At 44.7% G+C, this 25,419-nt stretch overlaps 1 protein-coding gene across 1 annotated transcript; it reads right to left on the reverse strand.

Moving 5' to 3' along the window:
• Positions 1-20,972: 20,972 nt before the first annotated feature.
• Positions 20,973-22,332, reverse strand: LOC309404968 (homeobox protein Nkx-2.6-like; the record flags this gene model as incomplete). Its single annotated transcript, XM_081999625.1, has 2 exons — positions 20,973-21,556; positions 22,152-22,332. The coding sequence occupies 2 exons, from the start codon at positions 22,330-22,332 to the stop codon at positions 20,973-20,975; spliced, it is 765 nt and encodes a 254-aa protein (XP_081855751.1).
• Positions 22,333-25,419: the final 3,087 nt, after the last annotated feature.

The raw sequence follows: 25,419 nt of genomic DNA on the forward strand, positions 1-25,419 counted from the left end.
TGATCTCTTAGCTCCCTTTCTGCTTGTTTTTATATTTCCTTTCCTTGGTGGTGGTATTTCATCATTTTTCTCCTATAATTTCCTTTGATTCTGAATGGGCTTAAAGTTCACAGGGATATCAGTATGATCAAAATATTTGGGTCTAGCTACCATCTCTCCAGCAGTAATGTTTCCTCTGCGGTTGACCCCCCAAGCTGGATCTTCATTGCTCTCCTAGGGGACTCCAGTCACTGCACTGGATTCACTTGCACTATAGGAAATTCATATATGTTTACGTCCAGCTATTTCAGAATCAATCTATACCTTCAGGTTTCATGAGCAGAGACACTCTGGGGAAATGAATGTGGAGACCCACCATGAGTGCTTGTGGGAGCCAAGGTTTCTATTTGCATTCATAAATCTTTACTGGCGTACACAGCCATGAGCTCAACATTACATTACTCACCTGAGCAATTACCACTGATCAGCACAGCTCCCATGGAGAATTATTGTGTGTGTGTGGGCTAAACACAACACACGAACTAAAAACCCTCAAACACTGTTTATTTAGATGGGAATAACAGATATCTTACAATGAATGTTGAGGAAATCATGGTCTCTTTCTAGACATTCCTCTTAAATGAAAAAGATGGTAAACTCTCTTGAGTTATTTGTGAGTTGCTCTCTGTTACAACTGGAAATACATCAAGAGGACATTGTGGTAAAAGCACATTACATCTTCATTCCATAATTTAAACCTGCAGAAACAGAGCCAGATGGGAAAATTTTTCTATCATGCACTCCTAAGTTGTATAAACTCAGTATTAATCACAATAAAAGGGAACACTAGAAAAGGGAAAGTAGTCATGGCAGCTACAAGATGCATCAACCCACAAGCCTTGTCTATTTTATTACTTCCTTAGCATAGCACAGTAAGAAATATATATTTCATTCACTGCTGCTATCGCTATTACGGTCAGCATTACAGTTGGGAGGTCTGTCATTGAGAGAAGTTGATGAAGTTGGTAAAATATCAGTCTTGGCTGACAAATGTGAGAAATAACTGACCTCTTATGAACAAGTCTGCTAATAGCTTGACTCATCTATCTCCAGTAAAAAACTAGCACCAGGAAAAGCTGCTAGGTGGATAAGAACACGATAATTTGAGATGTAGATGATAACTTTTCTGTTATGAATAAACTATCGCTTCATGTTCCGTCATGCTCTTATCTTCTCCTTGACTCAAAGTGTGACGTAGTGAGGCGCCAGAACCACATCAGATGAAATGTGCGTTACACAGACCATGACAGCCCTTCAGCTTTCTGATGAATAATAACTCACAGCAAAAGGTAGGTGAGAGAGGTGAATCCAAATGAAGAGTATTCTCCTGCATTCATGAAAAGCAAAAAGCCACCTACAAATGAAAAACGTAAGGATGAGGGTGGGCTGGGGATTAAGACACAGCTTGGTATTCACTGGGATTGTTTCAACTCTTAGTTTTGGCAGAAATTTACTTTGTTCCCCACCCCCTACAGATTAAGGAAAACACACTATTTGTCTCACTTATTTAGATCGACAGTGATGAGCAGTAAAATCTATTCTATACTGTGAGCACAAAGCCACACAATGGATCTCTTGGGTTGGCTAATGCCTTTAGATATGCTATAACATAAATACATTGCTGTGCTTTTAAAAAAAATAAATAAAAAGGCCATCTTTCATATACAACTGTGGGGAAAAAACAAGCCAAAACTCAGCAACAGTAGCTGTTGTTTGAAACACTTTCCAGGAGCAATATCAGGCCTGCAACCATATTGCTGTTATTTTTTGAGTTATTTTTGTTATTTTCATTGTACAAAGAACAAAATATGAAGAGAAAGATAGACAGAAGTGGTGCCTGCCACAAAGCTATCACTTCATTGACATCGCCAGAAGACAAATTAACCAAACAAAACACACTTTATTGTGGTAGGTTGAGTTTTGAGTCAATTTTCCAGCTGAAACACTTGTATGGAAGCAACTACTGGCCTGCCTGGTAGGGAAGTACTGAATAGATTGAGAGCAAAATCAGGGAATCCTGTAAACTGTGCTCTGCTTCCACATCAGGACACAAAAGAACTTTTTCTAGAAAACTTGACTGGGAGTCAATGTGGAGAGCATCTAACGGCTTTAAGACACAGGCAGAGCAGAGCAACACAAAAATGAACATTTAGTCAGTGGATAAATGAATGGACCAGATCAGATAGAAAGAAAGGGAGGGAGAAACAAGCATCTAAGTCATAGCAAGATCTCTAGAGTGTCTGTGCAACCTCTGGAGCATTACAGGTTTTCCAGATCCCAGGCAAGCTGAGATTTTCAGGATTTGTCTCGTTAAATACCACCAAGTTGTGACCATGAAAATAAGGTCAGGAATGGTTACAAGACTGATCATGCTATGCAAAGGAATATGAGAAAATGACACAAAAGGATCTTTATGCCACGCAAAAATAAAGGGACTTCTAAAAGTTATCTGAATGGAAGCTGTTCAGGACTTGATCCGATCTTTTACGCATTAAGAGGGAAAGAAAAAAATACGTATATACTTTCTCTGATGTCTTTAATGAAACATTAGAGCTTTAACTGGTGAATGGACAGCACTGATGTGGCATCACGTTTCTCATTCAGCTTTAACATAAGACACATGCAAGTTATTTTTGTTTGTATTGGGCTGGCAGATGCATCCATTTGAAAAAATGTGCAATTGGGAAGCTTGCTAGACAGTGACGCAACACAATGTGCAGCGCCAAAGCAAACTTTCTGTCTGTTTTTTTTCACAATGACATTAAATGAATTGGAAATAAATCCACTGAAGTGACTGGAATTACACTTACCTAGAAAAAAAGCTTGAGTGTGACTCCCACACCATGTCTTCGCACCAGCAGAGAAGGTAAGAGGTCCTTGTTCTGCAGGTCTCCTTTTTCCCTGCCCCATTAGGGGTTTTGGCCAGCGCTACGCCACTAAGCATGACCAAAGTGAGGACTGCGAAGAGGACTTCATCTCCTCTCCTGCCCTTGAACACCCTGAATTTCATAGGTAGGAGATGACAGGATTCATTACTCTCTTAGAATCCTTTTTACTCAAAGCCATGTACAGTAAAATATCATAGAACATAGGCCACAAACTTTCTGAGCCTTATGCAAGAAACCTGAAGTAAAGCAACTTTAGACTCCTTGCTTTGTCACAAACTTTCTCCCTTTAGCTATTTCAAAGTATCAACTACCAACACCATGTGTGCATGAAGGACCCTCCAGCAGAGGGATGGAAAGACCTCACACTATAACTCACCCTCAACAAGGCTCTACATCAGCAAACTTCCCATCATCCAGGACCTGGCTTTTCTCATCTCTCAAAAATAACAAGACTGTAGAGTCCTATGCTTCCTAGTTAAGAAAGTTCCCTACAGAGGCTCCTGTCAGCAAAGGACTTTATACTTCACTAAAAAGCACACAACAGCCTTTTCCTCTCTCTAGATCTTGGAACAAGTGTTTTTATTAGATGGCTACTACAAATGCTACTCAGTCCTTGAAGTAGTTTAGTAGTAGTTTAAGATTATTTAGATGTACAAGGAATTTGTAGGTGCTTTGCCTTTCTTGCAGACATCTAACAATTATTGTTGCTTCTTCTTTTGAGAAGTATGCATAGAGAATCCATATAAAGCTTTTATCTTGTTCAGTATGGGGCTTTTTTCTGCTATTACCAGTCAGAACACTGAGGCAGAGCTAAAGAAACATGAACAGAGATGAGTATTTTTGTAGGATAATAGTTGGATCAGTTCATGCATTCTAGGAATCTCCTGGATGCATCTCCTTCAGGATGAAGTTCATTTATAAAATCTGTAAAAATCTTACTGTAGACTTTTTCCAATTTCAGGCTGCAAATCTAAAAACACTTATGCATATATTTAACTTGATACACATGAGCAGTTCTATTGATTTCTCTTTATATTGAGTTCAGTGGAGCTACTCACATGTGTCAGGGTAAGCAAAAGCATAAGTGTTTTTGCGACAGTGATTTAATTGATCTGATCTCAATTTTTTTTTAGCTATTCTTCATGAAGCATTGGATGCTAGAGGAAACCACCAAAGGAAATGATAGTAAATTTTCCAGATCTGGTATTTTCAAATTAAGTTTGCAAGAATCTCCTGGAAATATGCTTTAACCAGCCCAAGACAACTGAGAGATAGCTGGGTGAAATATAACAGCCTGAAACAGGCAGAAAATCAGACTAACAGAGTACTCTTTTTCACCTTAAACATAGTGACCCTCTGGAAAAAGTCTTCACCACTAAATATCTCTCTCTCTAACATCCTTTTCAAGCTATCTAATACCTTTATGTTTTAATACCTATGTGTGCACATATGTGCAGTATATAGTGAAATATATGATGTGATAACACACATATTTCTACACAGTTATGTACCTTCTATGTATATTTGCTTTGGACTGAAGGTAGGAGATAGAATATTGCTTATAGTATAGAATAATCTAGTAAATATTTATGCCTTTGATTTTTCTTTCCTCTTTCAAAGCAATTACATATTTGCTGTCCAAAAATATTGATAACCCAGCACAAAGTTCTACCTTGCTCCCCTTCCTTTTTAACATTTAAGACCACTGTTGGCTTTTCCTTCCCCCTCACTAGTTTGAACATTAAGAGGAAAGACTGAACACTGAATCTATTTCTCAGTGTACACCAGCCTACCCTCGTGTTGACCATGTTCAAGAAACTGCACTAGGAATTTTCTTTTTTCTGCTGAGAAGGAGAGGATGAAGGAGGAAAGAATGACCAATTATAAACTCTGTTGTCTTTAGATGAAAGAACCTTTTTGTGGTATTCTTCAATCTCTTGTTTGGGCTGTCAACAGCAATTTGATAAAGAATGTTCCTATGTCTGACCTGTTTTTTCAAGATAGTAACCTATATTGTGTATCATCTAAAGCCAAGGGATAATCATCCATTATACTCTGTACTGCTGTTCCTGCAAGCTGAGCATAGCCTTTAAAACCCAGATAAGTTGATTGATAGTTGTGTTGAGAAAGCTGCTACTAACGATATTTTAGTTAAAGGAGGAAAAAAATTAAAGTTTCTTTAATCTGATTCTCCCCCACCCCCAACACCACACTTCAGAGGCCAAAGCTCATGATAACTGTTTTGTGGTGAATGGTCAATTGTTACAAAATTCTAATTGGTTCTGGGTCAGTCCCTTTGAAATGGCTGCTGTGCTCTAGTAATTTTTTCAATTAATTCTTAACAACTGACAAAACTTTGGATCTTGTCAAAAATCGTTCAGATTTTTATAGTAGGTAAGAACATGGAACAAGATTAGCCTGGATTAAGAAAGATTCCTACATACATTATCACCAAGGCTATAATTATAGTTTAGTTCTCTTTTTTTCTTTGCTCTCAAAACAATGATTAACTAGCTCAGCAGGGTTTTCTTCCCTGTAAGTTCTTATTGAATAGTTTTATAAGGATAAATTGTAGAAATGCATATGTGTATTCCTTGGTTGATTTATGAATAAATTGGGCAAATGCAAGGTTCAGCTAGGAATCTTATCACAGTATTTTCACAGAACTAGATTTTTGGACATAGACAAGTCCTGTGCAGAACAGAAGTCAATCTTATGCCTTCACTGACATAAGTCAAGAAGTGGCCAAGGACCAATTCTCCAGCAGTGTTGCTTAGAGAAGCCTCAAGACTAACTTTTTTTCTATTGAGTTCAAACTTCAAAGAGCTGGAGCGTGTTGAAGGACAAAGTCAGACCACATCTTCTTCTTTCACCAGAAAGTCCACAGACAATGAAATTACCTTTAAGGTTTCTTTTCTACAGCAAAGATTAACTCTGAGTCTAGGGGATGATTATATCAACTTTTTGCCTGCAAAACAAGCAGATAAGTATGAATATCTGTCTGATTTTTTTTGTATTGGTCCTTCCTTCAGCAGAAATCTTTAAAATGTACAGAGATATCAAACCACAAGAGATGTTAAATCAAGAGTTCATTAGTAAAACAGATTAGATTACAGATACCAAATAACCTGTAACTATTTTCACAAATTTTCTAAGTTATCAGTAAAGCTTAAGCATTTACACAGGACCTAGTACATAGCTCTGTTCTTTACTCATGAAGGCTGAAGAAATGCAGTTTGGGTCCTGTGCAACTCCGGACTCTGCTGCGAATCCTTCTGCCATAACTCAGGAGCGGACACATTGGCTTAGCTAAAGTTACCACAGCTTTATATCCTTGCACCTGATCATAAGCGGTCATCCACTACACTGAGAAGAGATCATCTTTAATCCACTTCGTTCATTTTCAGCCAGCTTGACCTGCTCCACACTTTCTGTACAAAGGTCTCATTTTGATCACATTAATTTAAAACCAGAATCTCACCATTGGCAATATCCAATATAGAGGTAAATTAATGTAAATTAATTTAATGTAAATTAAACATATTTTAATCTAGCAAGAAACAAAGGTCACTGATAGTTCTGCAGACTGGTAACATTCACCGAATCCTTATTCTCCAAAAGTTGTAACAATGCTGTTCCCTTCCCCTGCTTTGGCTTCTCTTTCCATTCTTACAGAGCCAACCAAAAATGTGAATTCCTGACTTATTTTTCAGGGCTCCATTATTTCCTTGGTTCCTGGTGTAATCACTGCTTCACCATTGATAGTAAATTTTCGTGTCGTTATTTTGCTTTATAGGCAAGTGGGGTCCTGATTCTGGAAGGTTTTTCTCAGAATGACCCTAACAGGAGTTTTCCATCTGGAGTGCTTGGAGAATCGAGCCCTTAATTATGAAAGGAATCTGATTTCCAACAGCAATGTGTTGTCTTCTCAGGATCTATAAATTGCGCTTAGATGCCACTCTATCTCATATTTATAGATTCCACAACATTTTGAAACAGGCTTCAGTCTCCTCCCCAGGAGTGTGACAACTTCTGCTCAGTTCAGTTTCTGTATTCCAAGTTCTTAAGAGTTTACATTACCTCAAATATTTATAAAACATGCACATGGGTGTTACTTCTTCAACAGGGTTGCATAAGTCATGGAGAAAGGGCATCTCACTCTTTCCAGGGAATGATGAAGAAAGTAGAGTGGAATATGCACACTGCTAGCAGAGTTGCAGTCACACTGTAGACTTTTATTTCATGCTCCAGAGAGCAGTCATGAAAGTCTGTCAAAGTGCACAAAACTGGGCTATTCAGAGCTAATTCTTGCTGGTCGTGTCAGACTCCATTTGTTACACTTGCACATGTAATGTTGCATCCCTCCTCAATTTTTTGCTTGTGAACTAATCCATGGAGTACTTCCAAAATATAATTAAAATCAACATTGATTTCAACATATTGTTACTGGAAATACTGCTTGAACAGTCTGCATACGTTGACTTGGGCAATATAATGGGGCTTGGGTGTCTGGTTTTTGTGGATATCCAGGTGTCTTCAGAGCCCAAAGCATGACTTTGGGTTGAATTGGCTTCTAACATGACAAGAATCCAGCCTTAAATCCAAGAACCAAGCACAGCTTTGAATGAGGAAATTAGTAAAAAATACTGAAAATTTTTCTGAATTTTGCTCCTCTCTAATCCTTACTGATTTTTTTAATCTGTTAATGAAATAATTTTACAGCCCCACAAATATTTTGATTTTCAAAATGTACCTATTCCAAATAAAGCTGTCAAAAATGGAAAAAAATCACAAATATTTTAAAATCAGTTTCTCTACTTCGTCAATATTTCGTTTCTACTTTCAGACATTTGAAAATTTTTCCAGTTGATCTGTAATTTTTTTTCCCCTTTTAGAAAAAAAAAAAAAAGTATTATTTCAAATCACAAGGGTAGCACTTGTCATTTTGTCATCTAAAAATTCTGATGATTTTGCAGTGTTTCCAGAATGCCCAAGAGCCAAGTATTTCAGCCAAGTACTCCTTTCCCATGATGGGTTTCTGATGAATCAGCATTTAAAATTAAAGAAATACTTTGCTGAAAAGCTTCTTACCAGATCTACAGCCAGTATTCCTGTCTGAGGGGAAACAGTAAAATGAAAACATTAACTTTGAGATTCTAGTTATGATAACCATTGACGTTGTCTTTCACCTGTGAGGATACCAAATTTCTGTAGTCCTGGGGTCTCATCCTCACCCTATCACAGATTAACCACATAATCCTGAACATCGTGATTAGTTATCTCTCTCCTTTAATCATATTTTTTTCATTTTTTTCATCCTTGGGTCAATATTACCTACCAAATGCATAGCAAGGCAAGATACATTATTTAGGGCCAAATTAGACTATTGAGCCACTAAAATGCCCTCGGGTTCCAGCAGGGACAATTATATCTGCTGGTCAGAAGCAACAGCGGTGGCACCAGCACCAGCTCTGAAAACCTACTCAAATGGTGAACAGGTTATACACTTTACATTTGGCAACTTGTTTCTCCCACAGCAGTGATACAAGGAAATCTGCACAAATCTGAGTCCAGACTACACCTTTCCTAGAGATTAGCAGCCTTCACGGTACGTATGTTCCCCTCACACCTATCTTCCACCTTCTACCCTAAGGAATTGTGCTACTTTTCCAGTCATTCCCATCTGTTCACACATAACAAAGGTGTACAGGCAAAATGCTCATGCATGTGTTACATGCAGATGTAATAAGAATTTACATAGGTAACCATAGAAATCTTCAGACAGAAGATGTTTCTGGTTTGCTTATCTGTACGTGGTGACATCCAGGCTCTCCCCAGCTGGACTCCGTTCTCCAGCACACACACAGTGAGAAAGCTGGAGTAGATTTCAAGTTACTTCACATTAACTCAGCAGAGGATCTCTAACCACACCATCACCATCATCACTGATGTATGACTGTCCTGGTTTCAGCCAGGGTAGAGTTAATTTTCTTCATAGAAGCTAGCGTGAGGCTATGTTTTGGATTTGGGATGAGAAAATGTTGATAAGGTGCTGATGTTTTGAGTTGTTGCTAAGTAGTCAAGGACAGTCCAGCTTCTCGTGCTGGCCGGCCAGCGAGCAGGCTGGGGGTGCACGGGGAGCTGGGAGGGGACACAGCCGGGACAGCTGACCCAGACTGGCCAAAGAGATATTCCATACCATATAACGTCATGCTCAGTATATAAAGCTGGGACGAAGAAGAAGGAAGGGGTGGAGGGGCGTTAGGAGTTATGGCGTCTGTCTTCCCAAGAAACCATTGCGCGTGACGGAGCCCTGCTTCCCTGGAGATGGCTGAACCCCTGCCTGCCCATGGGGAGTGGTGAACAAATTCCTTGTTTTGCTTTGCTTGCGTGCGCGGCTTTTGCTTTACTTATTAAACTGTCTTTATCTCAAACCATGAGTTTCCTCACTTTTACTCTTCCGATTCTCTCCCCCGTGCCACCGTGGGGGAGGGAGCGAGCGGCTGCGTGGTGCGTAGTTGCTGGCTGGGGCTAAACCACGACAGTCCTTTTTGGTGCCCAACGTGGGGCTCGAAGGGTTTGAGATAATGACAAGTTTGATTGGAATGTGCTAGATGATAGAATCTATAGCTGTTATTGCTGTTTAGCCATTAATTATCAGGCCCCTGTGCTTGCCATGGGTTTGCCTTCCTTACGTATATTACAGTCTAGTGCTCGTTAGTGGCTGCTTTTTGCTTTCGCTGCTGCTGTACCGCTGATCGTCTGACCCTGCTGTGCCTGGGAAGATTCTGATAACAGCAATGGCCTTGGGCCTGGGCTGGCAGATGGCCGGGGTATTGCTGTTTTTTTTCTGTGCTGCTGTACTGAATAGGCTGGAACTCCACTGTGAACTTGAGTCGAAGGGACTGTGACCTGTGGGTGAGTCCATGTGGGAGCAGGACACCCCGAAGCGTCTGTGGCCGTGCATAAGCCCATGCCAGGAGCAGGTATATCTCGAAGCATCTGTGGCCATGGTTGTGTCTGTGCTGCAGCAGGTATACCTCTGATGGGATTGTGGCACAAGGACAAGTCCATGCTGGAGAAGGTACATCTCGAAGCGTCTGTGGCTGTGGATAAGTCTATGTTGCAGCAGGTGCACCCTGAAGCATTATTGGTTGTGCATGAGGTCATGCTTGGAGCACCTCAAAGTGTGTGGCCATGGAGAAGCCCTCAACAGTGCAGGTATACTGCTGGAGGAACTGGAACTATGGGTAAGGCCACGTTGGAGCAGATTTATCTCTGGAGGTAGTGTGGCCCGTGGAGACGGCCATTTTGGAGCAGGTGCACCTCGAAGTGACTGCAACTGTGGATAAGTCTATGCCGCAGCAGATATACCCCTGGAGAGACTGTGGCTCATGGAAGGGACTGCAGTCTGTGGATAAGTCCAAGCTGGAGCAGGGGCAAGGGGAGGAGTATTGCAATGTTAAACCCTATGGTCCAGTACAAAGGGCCCAGGGGTGGAGATTGTAATGGAAGTACCTTTAAACTGTTGTAACCCATGATTTGAGTTGCATGTTATAGGAACTACTATAGCAGGAACCACCTGAATGAATGGAGGACAAGCCTTACAAGAAGCAGTGCCAGTGCAGCAGTGACCTGACCTGAGCTGGCTTTGGTGCCCAGTAACTCCATGCAACGCCCCACCTCGCCTGTCCTGAGTGACCACCATAAGGGATGAAGCCCAAAGTCATGGACTAAATGAACTCAGCAGACATTTCACGGATATTTTGGAGGGAAGTCTATGGACAAGGGGACTTTTGGGGATGATAATCTGTGTATTATATTAAAGGATGGGAAGGGGGGTGGTGGTTAATGAGGTTATATTGGATAGTGTGGTACCTGAGCATAACGTAAATGGTATGGAATAAGGGGTGGATAATGTCCTGGTTTCAGCCAGGGTAGAGTTAATTTTCTTCACAGAAGCTAGCGTACCACTATGTTTTGGATTTGGGATGAGAAAATGTTGATAAGGTGCTGATGTTTTGAGTCGTTGCTAAGTAGTCAAGGACAGTCCAGCTTCTCATGCTGGCCGGCCAGCGAGCAGGCTTGGGGTGCACGGGAAGCTGGGAGGGGACACAGCCAGGACAGCTGACCCAGGCTAGCTAAAGAGATATTCCATACCATATAACATCATGCTCAGTATATAAAGCTGGGACGAAGAAGAAGGAAGGGGTGGAGGGACGTTCGGAGTTATGGCGTCTGTCTTCCCAAGAAACCATTACGCGTGACGGAGCCCTGCTTCCCTGGAGATGGCTGAACCCCTGCCTGCCCATGGGGAGTGGTGAACAAATTCCTTGTTTTGCTTTGCTTGCGTGCGCGGCTTTTGCTTTACTTATTAAACTGTCTTTATCTCAAACCATGAGTTTCCTCACTTTTACTCTTCCGATTCTCTCCCCCGTCCCACCGTGGGGGAGTGAGCGAGCGGCTGCGTGGTGCGTAGTTGCTGGCTGGGGCTAAACCACGACAATGACACATTTGTATTTGTCAGCCTTAAGATTACAGCCAAGATAGGTCTCATTTTTCTATGCTAAATACATAATAAATTATATTTCTACTTTACCATTTTCCCTTGGACATAATATTTAGGGCAGTGGGGTCACTGGCAAATGCTCTTGAGAGAGGTGCTGCTTACTTGGAAATAAGGGTATGAGCCATAGATCTGCTCCTGTGAGAAAAATATGCGGTGTTATCGATATACTGTGGTTAGATTGCACAGTGGAAGTGTAAGTGAGATAGATATATTGACAGACAGACAGGTGGATGGGTGGGTAGATAAAAAGATTCATTCTATAAATAAAACCAAACAACTTATTAAAACATTGACTCAGCAAAAATACTATGGAAAATTGCCATTCTATTGCAGTGTATTATGTCACTGAAATATGAAAAAAGGGGATATAGCAAAACCTTTTTCAACTTTGATTGTACATCACCAGCTTGGGTACTACTTCACTGTACTATGAGCATTTTTGGCCTATGCATTTGGGAAGAAAAGAAAGCAGAACACACACAACAAAGACTTCAGGAACGGGTGAAGAAAAGCCACATCAGTGGTGGAAGGATTGGACAGCATCCCAGTTCATAAGCCTGGGCATGGAAGAGATTACACAACAAGTCCTGATGACACTGCAAACCTCTTCAAAGCAGAGGTTTCAAACAATGTGAAAGTGATCAAACCAAGGAATATAGCCTAAAACTACACATCGAACGATCCAAGCCATTCATTGCGTGGTGGGGGGGAACCATATCAGACAGAGCAGTTAAGCACTGGGAGAGAGGTAATGGAGGTAATTGAGGCACCATCACCAGAACTATTCAATAATAGATTAGATAAGTAGAAATAATGTAGGGGAATATCCTGCATGACGCAGGGAGTTGAACTAAATCACCCAGGAGGAGAATAATTGCAATTATAGATCTGTTCCACCACCACTAGAAAACTGTGGTGCCAGGTGCAAGTATTAATTTTATTAAAAACTGAATTGGAATGTACATACTCTCAGACATAGCCAAAAGACAAATATATTCTATTAAGGAATGAGACTCAACTCCACTTCACAGACCGATATATTATTGTGTTAATTTTATTTTTTGCAAAGTTGATGCTGTCTGACACTGGAAAAGGACTTCACCTACAAAGCCTGCTGAAGCTAAGTCCCTGCTCCTTCATTTCATTCATATTGGGAGAGTGTTATATTTGATTTGTGAATCTGACATTTCATTGTATGTTCTTGCATGTTCATAAAAAAGACCTTGGAGTAATCTGAGTATATAAAACAATCTGAGAATATAAACAATATATTCCTCTGGGGCTTGTAGCAGAAAGCCAAAACAGCAGTGGAAAATTAGCGAACAAGATGCAAGAGCTTCTCATTTTCTTTAGCCATTTCTAAGAGCCTGATGTAGACACATCTCAGGTCTTGCCTCCAGTAAATTAGGCCATGGTTTTCTTAGCGGTTTTATGGAGAGGAGCACCCAGATTCTCTTTCAGAAAAGACCTGATCAAAAGAGACTCTTTCCAAGCCACTTGACTCACTTTGGTAACATGCCCCCATGGGTTTGCTAGATGTGTTCCTCAGCTTCCAAGCAGATCTGTGAGGGTTAGAGTAATCTAATCAAGTCTGACAATAGCGCTTCACCAAAACATAGCTTCAGAGTGAAAAGCCATATGTTTAAAAATGCATGCCTTTCAGAAGTTCCCGGAGCCTCTCCCCAAATTGCTTTCACTTACAATATTTCTTGATGTTTGCTTACAGTAATCCCCAACCAGACTTACAGTGGAAGGCGCTTTCAATTCATCAAGTGCAGTCCCATGCTATTACTGTCACCTTCCCAAGTAGCCCCTTCATAGCATGAAGTCAGTGAATTCAACAGAAAACATGAGAATCCATTGATCCTGGCATCTGACCCAGGGCAAAAGATTATACAATAAAGGGACAAGTAGACATTTTAGGGACATTTCCCCATTGATTTAGATCAGAGTCCAACGACATGGCAAAGGGGATTGATGTCCTAACTGTATCAGCCATCTGCTATTTCTGATAGCGATGCTTATAGATTCTCTGTCTCTCTTGGCACATGCAAATGACTGAGAGATCGTGTTTCTGCTACTGGGAGACTTCATAAAAGATGGGATTTGTCTGAATGACTGAGTTGAGAGTCTTAATACTTCTTTTCAAACTATTTTGTATTTCTAAATCAGAAATTTTCTTTTCAATAAAATAATTATTCTTTGAGGATAAAATTCATCTAGTGAAATAACAACGTGGACACATCAAGAAACAGTTGTTGCTTGATATGTTTTTAGTTCTGTGAGCTCCTAAGTATGAAGATATAACTTTATTTTCCAGGTACTTTTTCACAGATTTTATGATGCAATCTGGAAATTCATGATGCCAAGTATACTTCTTTTTTAATTTAGCTGCTATCTTTTCAACTGTTTTGCCTGGATCCCGATTTTACAACTTTTACTACATGGTTATTAAAAACTTGTTGACACAAGGATATACAAACTAGTGCCATTCTCCTTATCCATTAAAAAGTCAGGTTTAGGAGTCTGCGGAAATAGACACATATGTGAAGTAATTATCTAATAACGGAAATTGAATGCAGATATTTAGTTACAAATATACAAATTACAGGCTCTTTTAAAAACGCATGCACATCCTACCACATAACATTTCCGACAGAGTAATTAGAGTCCTTTGCATCTATAATTTCATGTTAATGACTCTCTAAGCAAACATTGAAATTACACAGTAATATACCGTAACAGCTCCAGATTGCTTCAGTTGTGTTGTACAAAAAGACAGATAGTTATGTCACTGTATGCGTCAGAGAAGTTGTCAAACAATCCTACGCATACAAAATGTCAGAGACTGCCATAAATAAAACTTTCTTAACCATTTAGCACTTTTCAGTGTCCCATTATCTGTTCAAACACATACAACTATAACTCAAAATATATAAGCATCAGTTACTTACTCAGCTGATGACTAGGAATTAGTGTATAGATAATTATAAATCTCAGTCTGCATGGAAGAACATGGGGATGTCCAGATCTTAATCTGTTCACACAAAGGATTCACTCCAACTTCAGTAACAGTCACTTATTTACAAAAATGAGAAATAAGGAACATTTATGTTGTCAGGACTACCTTAAGGAAGTATATACTTTATAGTGAGTATAGTCTCTACATGTGTATGTTGATACACATCTCCTACAGGTCTGGAACTCAGAGAACATTACGACTAGCTGGTAGCCAAATCTCCACTCTGATTTGAATAGTGGTGTTACTTTTAAAAGACTGAATAATCGCATAAAGAGATTATTCTTCAGTAAAATATTCCATTCATGATGCTTAGAAAGATCTAGAGTTTACACCAATCTTTCCAGGTGTGTTGGCTGTTTGGGTAGCTTTGCATTTCTCACTGGTGGTCACAAATAAAACTTTTAAATGTTCCTAGAGAAAATCTACAGGCTGAACAGAGGTTCTTGTAGCTACCCTATAGCTGGCTGTTGAAAGAAATGGAGGGCTGATTCTGGCAGATATTAGAAGGAGAGCCAGGATGAAAGCTGATACAGATTCAATCAAGTGTTGATCTTCAACAATTGTTAGGATGCCTTCCTTACTTGAGAAGAGCCATGCTGGTTCAATAATTTAAATCCAATTAGGTTTAGTAGAAGAAGACCATGAAGAAGAACTTCCCCAGTTTTTCTCTCATATGAGTGCATCCTTTATAAAGGTCATACCTCTGACCTCTGTAAATCTGAGTATGAAACTAATGAAAAAAACAAAACTGTGGGAAAGTAGCTGTTGCTTAGTAAGGTGTCGTTTCTTCCTCTGTAACGATTCACAAACACCTGATGAAAAAGTTTTGAGCAAACTAGTGTAGCTTCTGCTCCAACCGGACCAACTCAGACGTCACTGTCCCAAATGACACACATGACCAAAGTAGACTGTGGGGAACTGAAATCCAGATGTGGGTCTGTACAATGAGGTCTTTACTCAAAGCTCTGCCACTGCCTTTGTCCTCAAACTCACTCATCAATTCTGGCCTGAGACAAGATCCAATGGTCCTGGTAGACTCATGATTTTGTATATTGGGTTGTTGACTCCAGATGCGGTTCCCGACCCTCTGACCACATACCTGCTTGTAAAAGCAGCCTCCGTTGTCCACTAGGTCCTAAAAACAGCCAAGCACAAAACTTCTACCTGAAAATCTGTTATCCACAACCATGCTTTGGCCGTCTTTAGAGCCCTCTTCAGGCATGTCTATGCCTTCCTCTCCTGCTTTGTACCTTCTGCAAGTTACTGCAGATTTTCTGATCTTGCCAACTTTCTCTGTTTATATATTCTCAACTGCTTTTTATGCACAATAACTTGATTTTGATGATATAGCTGGGAATGTTGTGCTGTTTCATACTGGACATTCCATTACATTTCATTTTTCTTAGAATGTCTGGTAATGTTTTCTGTTCTCTGTTGGATTTTATATGAAGACCAGTACCAACACAATTGATTTGCTGAGAGCAGAGAAGAGGCAGCTATGATTCTCCCCCTGTGCACTGATTATGTTGCAATAACCATTTCCCATTCCAGAATACACTGCCTTCTCTAGAGTTAATTCTTCTCTGAAATAAAAGGCTTCCTGCTTTTAGGGGCAGAGAATTTCCCAGGTACTGCAACACAGAATGGGACACAAGATAAATATTCCTGCTACTATGCTGTTTATTGGCCTTTATATTTAGTAATAGACAGTTTCCAGGGTTTTATTTTAAGCAATTTATTTATGACATTTACTTTAAAGTGACAGATGAACTGGTCAGCAATCACATCTCATGATGTAAGCACATGTTCAACATCAGTGTTGAGGCAAATGTAGATGCATGGAGCAATGAGTTTCACCTTTTTCCAAGCTTCTCCAGCAAATCCATACCTCATTGTTTCAATATGGTTACCATTTCACATTATAACTATGAGGATATTACTACTTTACATAAGTTAAAAAGGAAAAGATCTGAAGGGCTCAATCTCACAAATTCAGCTCTAAGTCTGACATATTCTAGAGGTCACACCCTTGACTTCTAACCATGTATTTGTAAGGGAAAGAAGAATCAGGCCCAGCCCAAGTTTAACCTGCAAAACGAGCCCACTACATACGTTCACAGAATGAGGCAGAGAAGAGACACTACTGGCTTTTCAAGAAAAAAAGTGCAGTTGGACCTCCACTGTAAGAAAGAAAGCATTTTTACTGCGTCCCACTCCAAACTGATTCTTCTTGTTCATGATGATTTTGGATGATCAATGTTGTGCCTTTTCTGTGATGCTGTAATGAATTCTTATCTTTCTTAAATTCCTATCTTGCCTAGATTCAAATGAGTCTGCCCTAGGAGGTAAGGATATGACTCTTCTTTCTCTTCCTAATTCTAGTCATGTACATCCAATGGTGACTTCCTTGCAGAACATGAAAGAACACTATATTTTGGGGTAGTGCTGCAAGGCTTCTTCTAGGTGGATGAAGCCCTACTTCTGCTTATGAACATACAAAAGGTTCAACCCTTTCCTTAAAAAAGGAAAGACAAGCTACCATTGCAGGTTTACCAAATAAATTTAAAAAAAAAAAAAGAAAAAAAAAAAACCCTGGAGCAGGGGAAAAGCAGAAGGAGAGTTTTCTTTATTCCATATCAACCCCTGGCAAGGCTGCACAACTATTCTCTCTATAGTCTGCTCTGTACCGTACCTTCCCTCACCTTGTGGACATGAGCACCAGCCTGATTAGGAGCAGAAGTCCAAATAGCAGGGGAGAGGATGAGAAGGGCTGGCACAAGGTCCTTGTGCTGGTCCATAAAGATGTCTATGTACACAGTGATTAGAGAACAGAAAGCAAAACAAAACAGTAGCAAGTGCCTGGTTCAGCCTTCTGATCAGGAGACTCCAGGGCGAAACCAGTGCTAGGGGAGTTTTGCAAAACCTTCCAACAGAGCAGCTGAGCGAGAAGACTTACTCTACATCAGAATAGTTGGATCGTCTAATTCTCGGCGTGCTCTTGAATGAGAAAACTGCCACATGCAGCAGTGTGATTGATCATCCTAATCCCAGGGAATTTTACATCACAGGTGAGATGAAAATCAAGTTTCCTGGAGATGCTGCACTTAGAAACAGCCATCTGGGGCTTTTCTGAAGACATGGAGGAGAGAGAGATGAAGCAGCTTTTTTAAGCCCTTGTATTGCACTCTTTCATGAGCAATACATTTAGGTTATGTATCCAACTGTTTTTGAAATATATTTTCCTGATGAGAAAGGTTGTGTTTGATTATGATCCTTCTTCTGGAAGGTTCAGGGGCCAGGTTTTTGCCATATCTATCTTTTCTACTCAGTTTATAAAGTATTCTGGGGTAGGCTGTCATTACATATGTGCCATGCCTAACGCAAAGGATCTCCCAGCACAGGTAGGGCCTCTAGTTGTTCTTCTAATGCAAAAAAAAAACCAAAAAAAAAAAAAAAAACCCCACCAAAAAAAAACCCAGCACTGTATATGAGCTTTTAATAGAGAATCCCTTCAATATGGAATCACATCATGTCTTCCACCCCCTTCTCACCCAGCTGCACTATATCTTTTCATCATGTCAAACTTTAACAGCACGTTTTTAAATCTCAGCTCCACCAACTAATCAGTTCTGGCACTGTTTCGTTTTTAGGGATTTTGGGTTTGTTTTTTTTTTTCTTCTAACTAAAACTGTTTGCAAGCTCTTACAGAGGGTTTTCTGTTTAGTTTTGTTGCGGTTTGTTTCATTTTTTAAAGTATAGTATGTATCAATACGTTAGCCAGTACTAATCTCCCGCCGTACCATAGCTAGTAGCAATGTTTTGTTTAGTAGGAACGATTTATAGTTGCAAATGCAACTGTTTTAAGCTCTAAAAGAAATGTCAGTAATATTTAGTGTCATCAGCAGCGACTGCTCAGCCGGGAATCCTGATACATCGTGAACTTTTCTTCAGAGAAAACCATCTCACCACTGGCCGTGTTACACTGAGTAGCAACACTGTGATTAATATTTTTGGCCAATGACCTCGATACCAGCAGTTGTATCTTGATGGGAGATGAGCATTTCGGGATGGTTATTTACTTTCTGAAGCTACCCGGGTGTTTCAGGCGCCCACCGATGGCAATATTAACTCCTAATGACCATAGCTTTGGAGTTGGTCGGCAGCAAGTTATGAAGTCGGACGCTGCACTGGAACCACGGCAGGCAGGAGACCTCTTTCTGGTTTTATTTTAAAATAACTCGCTCTGTTTTTTAGGTCCGTATTTTCTTTCAGTTGCCTCTGTAACTCCAGAAACAATTCGGACCGCAAATTGATAAAACAGAGAGACGAATAGAACTGAAAATGGTTTGATAAATGAGGTGAAAAGTAGATTAATTGCCGCGTAGCCACTTCTTATATAATTATCTTTCACTAAGGAGACATCTGAGGCTGCAGTTATGTGGAAGGGCAGTTTCTTTAAATTAGTTTTAGTTCCATGTTAAAGAACTAAAGAAAGGGACCTTAGTGGATAGCTGCTGCGTCTGATCAAACTTCCACCGTTAGGGATTTGGAAAAAAGCTGGATTTGCCTCTCTTAGTATTGATTAATCTCCTGACAGTAGTCAGGTAAGAGTGTATTGACACTGGAAATACTAGAAGTAGCAACCAAAGAGGGGTTCCGATACAGGCACACACGAGCCCTATCACATCATCCTCGGACATAAGGACGTCATCGCTTGTATGTTGTCTCCAAACGTTTTTAGCCACGGAGTAAGTCGCAGACTCAGAGGATCTTAATTTCTTGAACTACCATTATAAAGTCAGGTCAGAAAAGAGGGGTCGGTCGTGTGACCCAAGCCGTTAACCCGTCGTCTGCACCTTCCCGGGAGCAGCAGTTTGGGGGAACCTGCGCCGAGAAGTGCATCCAGCAGGTCCCCTTCAGCGTCTCCGCTTCATTACGCCATCCTCGCAACGGCCTCTGTAATATTTCTGGGTTTTCCAGAGCAAGGCACCCAGTGAGACTCCTCCTGCTACTTGACACTAATTCGGGACCGATTAAGAAGCGAGAGGAGAGGTCACACAACGCTCCCAGCCCATCGCAGCCGTGAGAACCCTTCACACAGCAGCTGAAGCCGCTTCCCAGAGCTCGGCGGGCGCAGGGACTGCCCCGGCACCGGCTCCCGGCTGCATCACACCCGGCCGCCGTCCCTGCAGCGGCACTTGCCCGGCTGGGAAGTAAATCATAACAGCGGCTTTTGAGCCGCGGGGCTCCCGCTTGCGCCCGGGTCTCCTCCCCGGGCTGACCAGGCACCGGCACGGAGGTTCGCTGTGCGTCTGTATTAATTGCCCACGGAAAGACAAATGGAACAAGAGTGGAGGAAAGAAAGGGAAAAAAGCCCAAGTTCTTATCTAGCCGAAAAGCCTGTTGCTTTTTTTTTGCCAGGGGGAAACTCGACAAGTTGCCCTTTCTCGCACGCACGGCTGAATTTCGTAACGCCATGATTGTGTTTTTAACCTTTATTTTTAAAATAAAAACCTTCGATGCACTCTAGGCAATATTTTTCGTTTGATACTGCCCAGAAGGAACTGTATGGAAAAGGCATGCATTTCAGCTTTCTGAAAGGGTTTATTTCCAACCTTTGAATATAAAGCGTGTGAACTTGGAAACCAAAGGACGACAAATGCGTTTGGAAATGTATGGAAAAAAACCCCAACACTTCTTTACTCCAGGATAGCAGATAAAATTGTCCCACAAGACTTTGGGGGGTGGGGTTAGCACAAGAAATATGAGAGACAGCTTGTCTTGTTCTGCAAAAGCATCAGACGAGACAGTTTGAGAACCAGTTAGCAGAAAAAGTGTGAGAGAGAGAGCTTGGATTTTTTCCGGAGGGGGGAAAAAAAAAATTCGGAGAAGCCACAGTTTAAGAACCAGATCTGAGGAAAGGTGTCTACGTTTTGATAATGTCAAAGATGGGGAGAAGTTAATCTGAGGGATACCAGAGGTGGAGAGTTTGAGAGAGAGGAGCACATCGCGGCCTTCGCTTTTAGCAAGCTGTATTAAAAGTGACTCGGTTCACGGCACAGCGACGGCCACGGCGCTGGGGCAGACGCGGTGACGCAGTCCCCGTGGGCTGAGGCAGAGGATAGTCTCCCCTGGAATATGGGCACGGGATAATTTGGGAGGGAGACAGAACACATCCCGGTTTCTTTGGTGGCTCCGTGTTATCTCCTCCGTACTGACCAGAGAAAAAGCGCTGCAAGAGCGAGGGCGGGCTGGCAGCGCCCTTTCAGGCTTTAACAACGTGTCGGCGGCCCACGGACACGCCTGGGGGGAGCCCAGGCGGCTCCGCCGTGGGCCGGGGGGCGGCTGCCTCCGGCTGTGGCGAAGGCGGACACCCCACCGACACAGCTGGGGGCATAAATAACATCGGGGCGGCCCCCGACAAGAAGAAAGTCGGGGCCCGGGGGAGGAGAGGCTATACGTCCCCGTCCACCAGGCTGAAGTGTTTGCCCGGCCCGGGGAGGCAGAGGTAGGGGATGGCGCTGCCCGGGTAGAGCAGTGGGAAGGGCAGCGGCAGCAAGCAGCGGCTGAGCAAGGTGCTGTCCTTGTAAAGGGCCGGGAAGGAGAGAGCCGCGGCGGCGACGGGGGGCGGCGGCTCCCCGGGGGGCTCCGCCGGCCCCGGCCCCTCGGGCTCCGCCGACATCTGTCGCTTGAGCTTGTTGCGGCGGTTCTGGAACCAGATCTTCACCTGGGTCTCGGTGAGGTGCAGTGCGGCGGCCAGTCCGGCCCGCTCGGCGCTGCTCAGGTAGCGCTTCACGTCGAAGGTGGACTCCAGCTGGAAGACCTGGCTCTTGGAGAAGATGGTCCGCGTCTTCTTCCTGCCGCCCGCCGCCGGCAACCTGCCGCTCTCCCCACCGCAGCTCCCGGCCTCCCGCGGCGGCTGCCGGGGTCCGCGCAGCCCCTCCGCGGGCAGTGGGGTGCCCGCACCGCCGCCGCCCGCGGCCTCCGGGCGGAGGCCGCGGCTCGTCCCTTGCGCCCGCAGCCGGCGGGGCTCGCTGCCTGCAACGGCAAAGCACAGGATCAGCCCCCGCCGCCGCCCGCACCCCCGCCCCGCACGCACGCACGCACGGCCCGGCTGAGGTCTGGGTAGCGGGGCCGAGGCCGGGGGGGTCGGCAAGATGGGGAGGGGGTTGCCGAGAGCTGGCCACGGCCGCCCCCGCACCCTTCAGAGGGGAGAAGGGTAAGGAGCTTCCAGTAAGGATGTAAGGAAATGTCTCTCCCAGCTGTATGCCAGGGCAGCCAGGGACTCCCGGACACGGGACAGCCAACCGAGGCGGCGGGGAGGTGGGTCAAACACCCTGGAAAAGCCCCTGGAAGCAGGTTGGTGCGTGAGAGTGTGCGTGTGCCGGCGGCATCTCCTCCCGTCCGGCCGCGGAGCCGCCCTTCCTCCTCCGGCTGCCTGGGCGCCGCGGCTGCGTGAGCGTGTGCGTGATTGTCTGCGTGGGCGTGTGCGCGGCCGCGGCCCCGGCCCCGGCCCGGCGGCGCTGGAGCGGCCCGGGACAGAGCCCCGCCGGGAGCCGGGCCGCGGCCTGAATGGGGCCCGGGCTGCGACCCGACGTGCAAGACAGCCTGAGGCGGGCTGCCGGCTCTGTACCCGAGTTGCTGGAGCCGTTACTGGGGTCTTGCTCCGCAGGCCCCTCTTCCTCCTCCTCCTCCGGCAGCGCGCAGCGGGCCTGGCGGCGGGGGCCGGGCTGCAGGATACTGTCGATGCTGAAGGCCGGCGGCGCGGCCGGGGCCGGCGGTGGGGCTCGGCGGCCGCCCCCGAGCTGCACCATGACGAGCCGAGCCGAGCCGCAGGACTGGCTGCGGCAGCCGGGGCGGAGGGAAGGATGGGCCGGTGGGGAGAGAGGAGGGGTTGGGGCGGCGGAGGGCGGGGATGGAGCTAGAAGGAGGGCGGGGGGAGCGGTGCAGGGAGGGGAGAGAGGGAGGGCAGGCTGCAGGGAAGAGAGGGAGCGAGGAGGAAAAAGGAGCAGGAGCTGGACGGGAGCGGGGAGGAAGGGGTGGGGGGAGCACGCCGGGGTGCCTCTTCCCTCGGTGCCCGGGACGTGCGCGCCCCGAGGGGGTCGGCAGGGCTGGCTGCCCCTTTGCCCAGGCCCTTCACTGCTTGGGGAGGGGGAGGCAGAGCCAGGCCCGAAAGAGCCCACGGGAAAGGCAAAGAGAGGTGTGACGGCAGGAGGGAGGTCTCTAAGTGAAGGAGAAGGATGGAGGGAGAGGCCTGGAAATGAGAGCGGGGGAATGCGACAAGGAAAGGCAGTGATGGCGGTGAGAGAGGGTAGGAGGGAAAGGGGAAGCTGGGAGCCGGCAAGACATTTCCGTGTGTTTGTACAGCACCTGGCACGACCCCAGAGAGTCTGCTGAGGGCATTTGCTGCAGATTATCGATGCTGTTGTAAGGGGATGGGGGGGCCCTGGGGAAGAGTAATTCATACAGCCTGGGCCCCTTCCCTGTGATCCTTCCACCTGCAGATCCTCAGGCTGAATATGAAGAGTTCCCCTGGGGAGAAAGTCCTCCTGGGGACCCCCACGGTGTCAGGCCACCCCAAAATCCACCACCCTCTCCTCGCGTGTCTGCAGAACTCTTCTGTTGTTCTCAAGAGCTAAAAGCTGTTTGAGACCCTGCACTTGCTACGGGAAGGGTGAGAAAGTGCTGGCTGGGTCTTGCAGGTATATCCAAGTATGCTGGAGGATGGAGAAGCTCTCGCCTGTGCTTGGGGAAGGATCGGTGTGTTTCTGTATTACCTGGAGAACTTTTGCTCCCCACTACCTACCAGCACTGCAACGTTTCACAAACCACTTGTGCTACTCAGGGCAGGGCATCCAGCTGCCTTAGAGCCACCATCAGTTGTGGATGGCAGGGAACCTTCTCCTTCCTTGCACCCCTGTGTAAAGCCAGGGAAATGTTCCCAATCAGCTCTTAAGAGGCCTTTACTCCGAATCTCGAGGTTTCCACCATGAAAACTGCTAAGGGCAAGCGAGAAGCCCTTGAAAAAGAGTTGACAATAAAAGTGCTGGCAGGCTCTTAAATATTGTGATGCCAGAGATTCCCTGAACTAAAACCAGGGCATCTTAAGGCTTTGGACTGCATTAAACTTTAACGCGCTGGTACTTGAGAGAGAGAGAGTTTCAGCTCTTTTTCATAAAAATTTGTTTCACTTTATAAATGCACTCAGATTTTAACCCAGCCGTCTGCTGGAGAGTTGTATATTTTCCACCAGGAAAAAAAAAAAAAATATATATATATATATCTCCGTCTTCCATCAACACCGTTATTGGCCAAATGCCCTATTCGTGGCATTTGTCTTGCAATCTCCAGTAGAAACCGGTGATTCTGGTGGAGAGAAATGTCCCATTTAAAAGAAAACGATAGGACGAGAGAAGGGACAGGGAACAGCTGTACAAAATGCGAAGAAGCAGCTGAAAAGATAAATTAAGAAATTCCCTGTGAGCTGGTAAAACTTGGAGCAATGTGAGACTTGGATGCCAGGTCGGGTCGGTCTTTGCCTCCTGTCTCGGTCTCCCTTGCCACTGCCTGTGAGTGAGGCACGTCCCAGGTGCTCTCATCTGTTCTTGCTGCAAAGCATTTCCCTTTTAGTCCCGCAAAGATCCATCTTAAACAGCAAATGCATTGACTCAGTGTGTTTTCCTGGAAGACATTTTCTTAGGAGAAAAAGGAAAACTTGAAGAAGGCAGAACATAAGAAGGATATTGAGGAAGGAGACACGAGTTTTATGGCCTTCTATTTTTCACCGCGGCCCTCTCCACTCCCCGAGCAGTCCAAGCCCAGCCTTGGGAGATCCAGCCCGGTAACAGTCCGCCGGGAAAGGTCTGTCCTTCCCCAGCCCCATTTGGCCGCTTTACAAAAACCGATTTTTTTTTTTCCCCTCTGTGCAGTGGGGGAACACACTACAGTTCCCCGACCTCCCCGGCCGCTCAGGCAGGTTGGAAATAATTCACTGTCAACAAGAGGATGGGGGACCTCAGGGGCCGCCCCTGCAACGAGTCCTACAAGCCAGATCTGTAACCGGGCTCCTCACGCCCTCTGCTAGGGCCCCCTTTATCTTTAGGGGGAGTGACAAAGACTTGGCTCCGCATGCCAACAGGTAGACCCGTATCCTGCAAACCCCAGACAACTGCCTGCAAAGTGCACTCCCAGGGAAGGAGCTCTGCCGAGGGGGGCGGGAAAGGAGCCCCTCGGACCCTCTCCAGAGCCCCAGCAAACCTCCGAGCCCCCAGCCCGTCCGCATCTGGCCCCGAGCTGCTGGGGGGGGGGCTCTGTCCGACGGGGCGACGGGGCGAGAGACCTTGCCAAAAGTCAGAGGTTTTTTCCGAGTGACTGGCTCCCGGGGCATGGGGAGCACAGCCGCGGGCGGAGGCTCCGTTTTCGGTGAGGATCAGCTGCCCGGGGCTGAGCCAGTGAAGGGGGGGGTCTCGCTGCCCAAGGCGGGGTCCAGCACGGGTCGACTCCGCAGCACTGCGCTGCACCATCGCAGATCACCCCGCAGGCTCCGAAAGGCCGTCGGACAAGGAGCTCAATCACTCCGCTTAAAAGCAACAATTTTCCTTACAATAGGTAGAGATTTTCCAACACTGGTACCTTTTAATCGCGCGCTTCATTTGTATTTTATCTGGGAGGAATCCTATCGCCTGGGACATGTACACGGTACACGGAGGCCGATACCGCTCAGTGGCAACCCACGAAGGGCGAACACTTTTCTTCGAATAATATATTCCTGCAGTAGAAGCTAACATCATGCTGAGTGGAAACCTTTTACCTGGGAAAGCTTTTTACCAGAAATCACCCGGCATGCGTGTTTTATTTCCATTTTAGCTCAGAGCACAGAAAGTCTCCTTCTCTAAATCTAA

This window comes from Phaethon aethereus (assembly GCF_964289735.1).
Source record: "Phaethon aethereus genome assembly, chromosome: 4".
NCBI lineage: Eukaryota > Metazoa > Chordata > Aves > Phaethontiformes > Phaethontidae > Phaethon > Phaethon aethereus.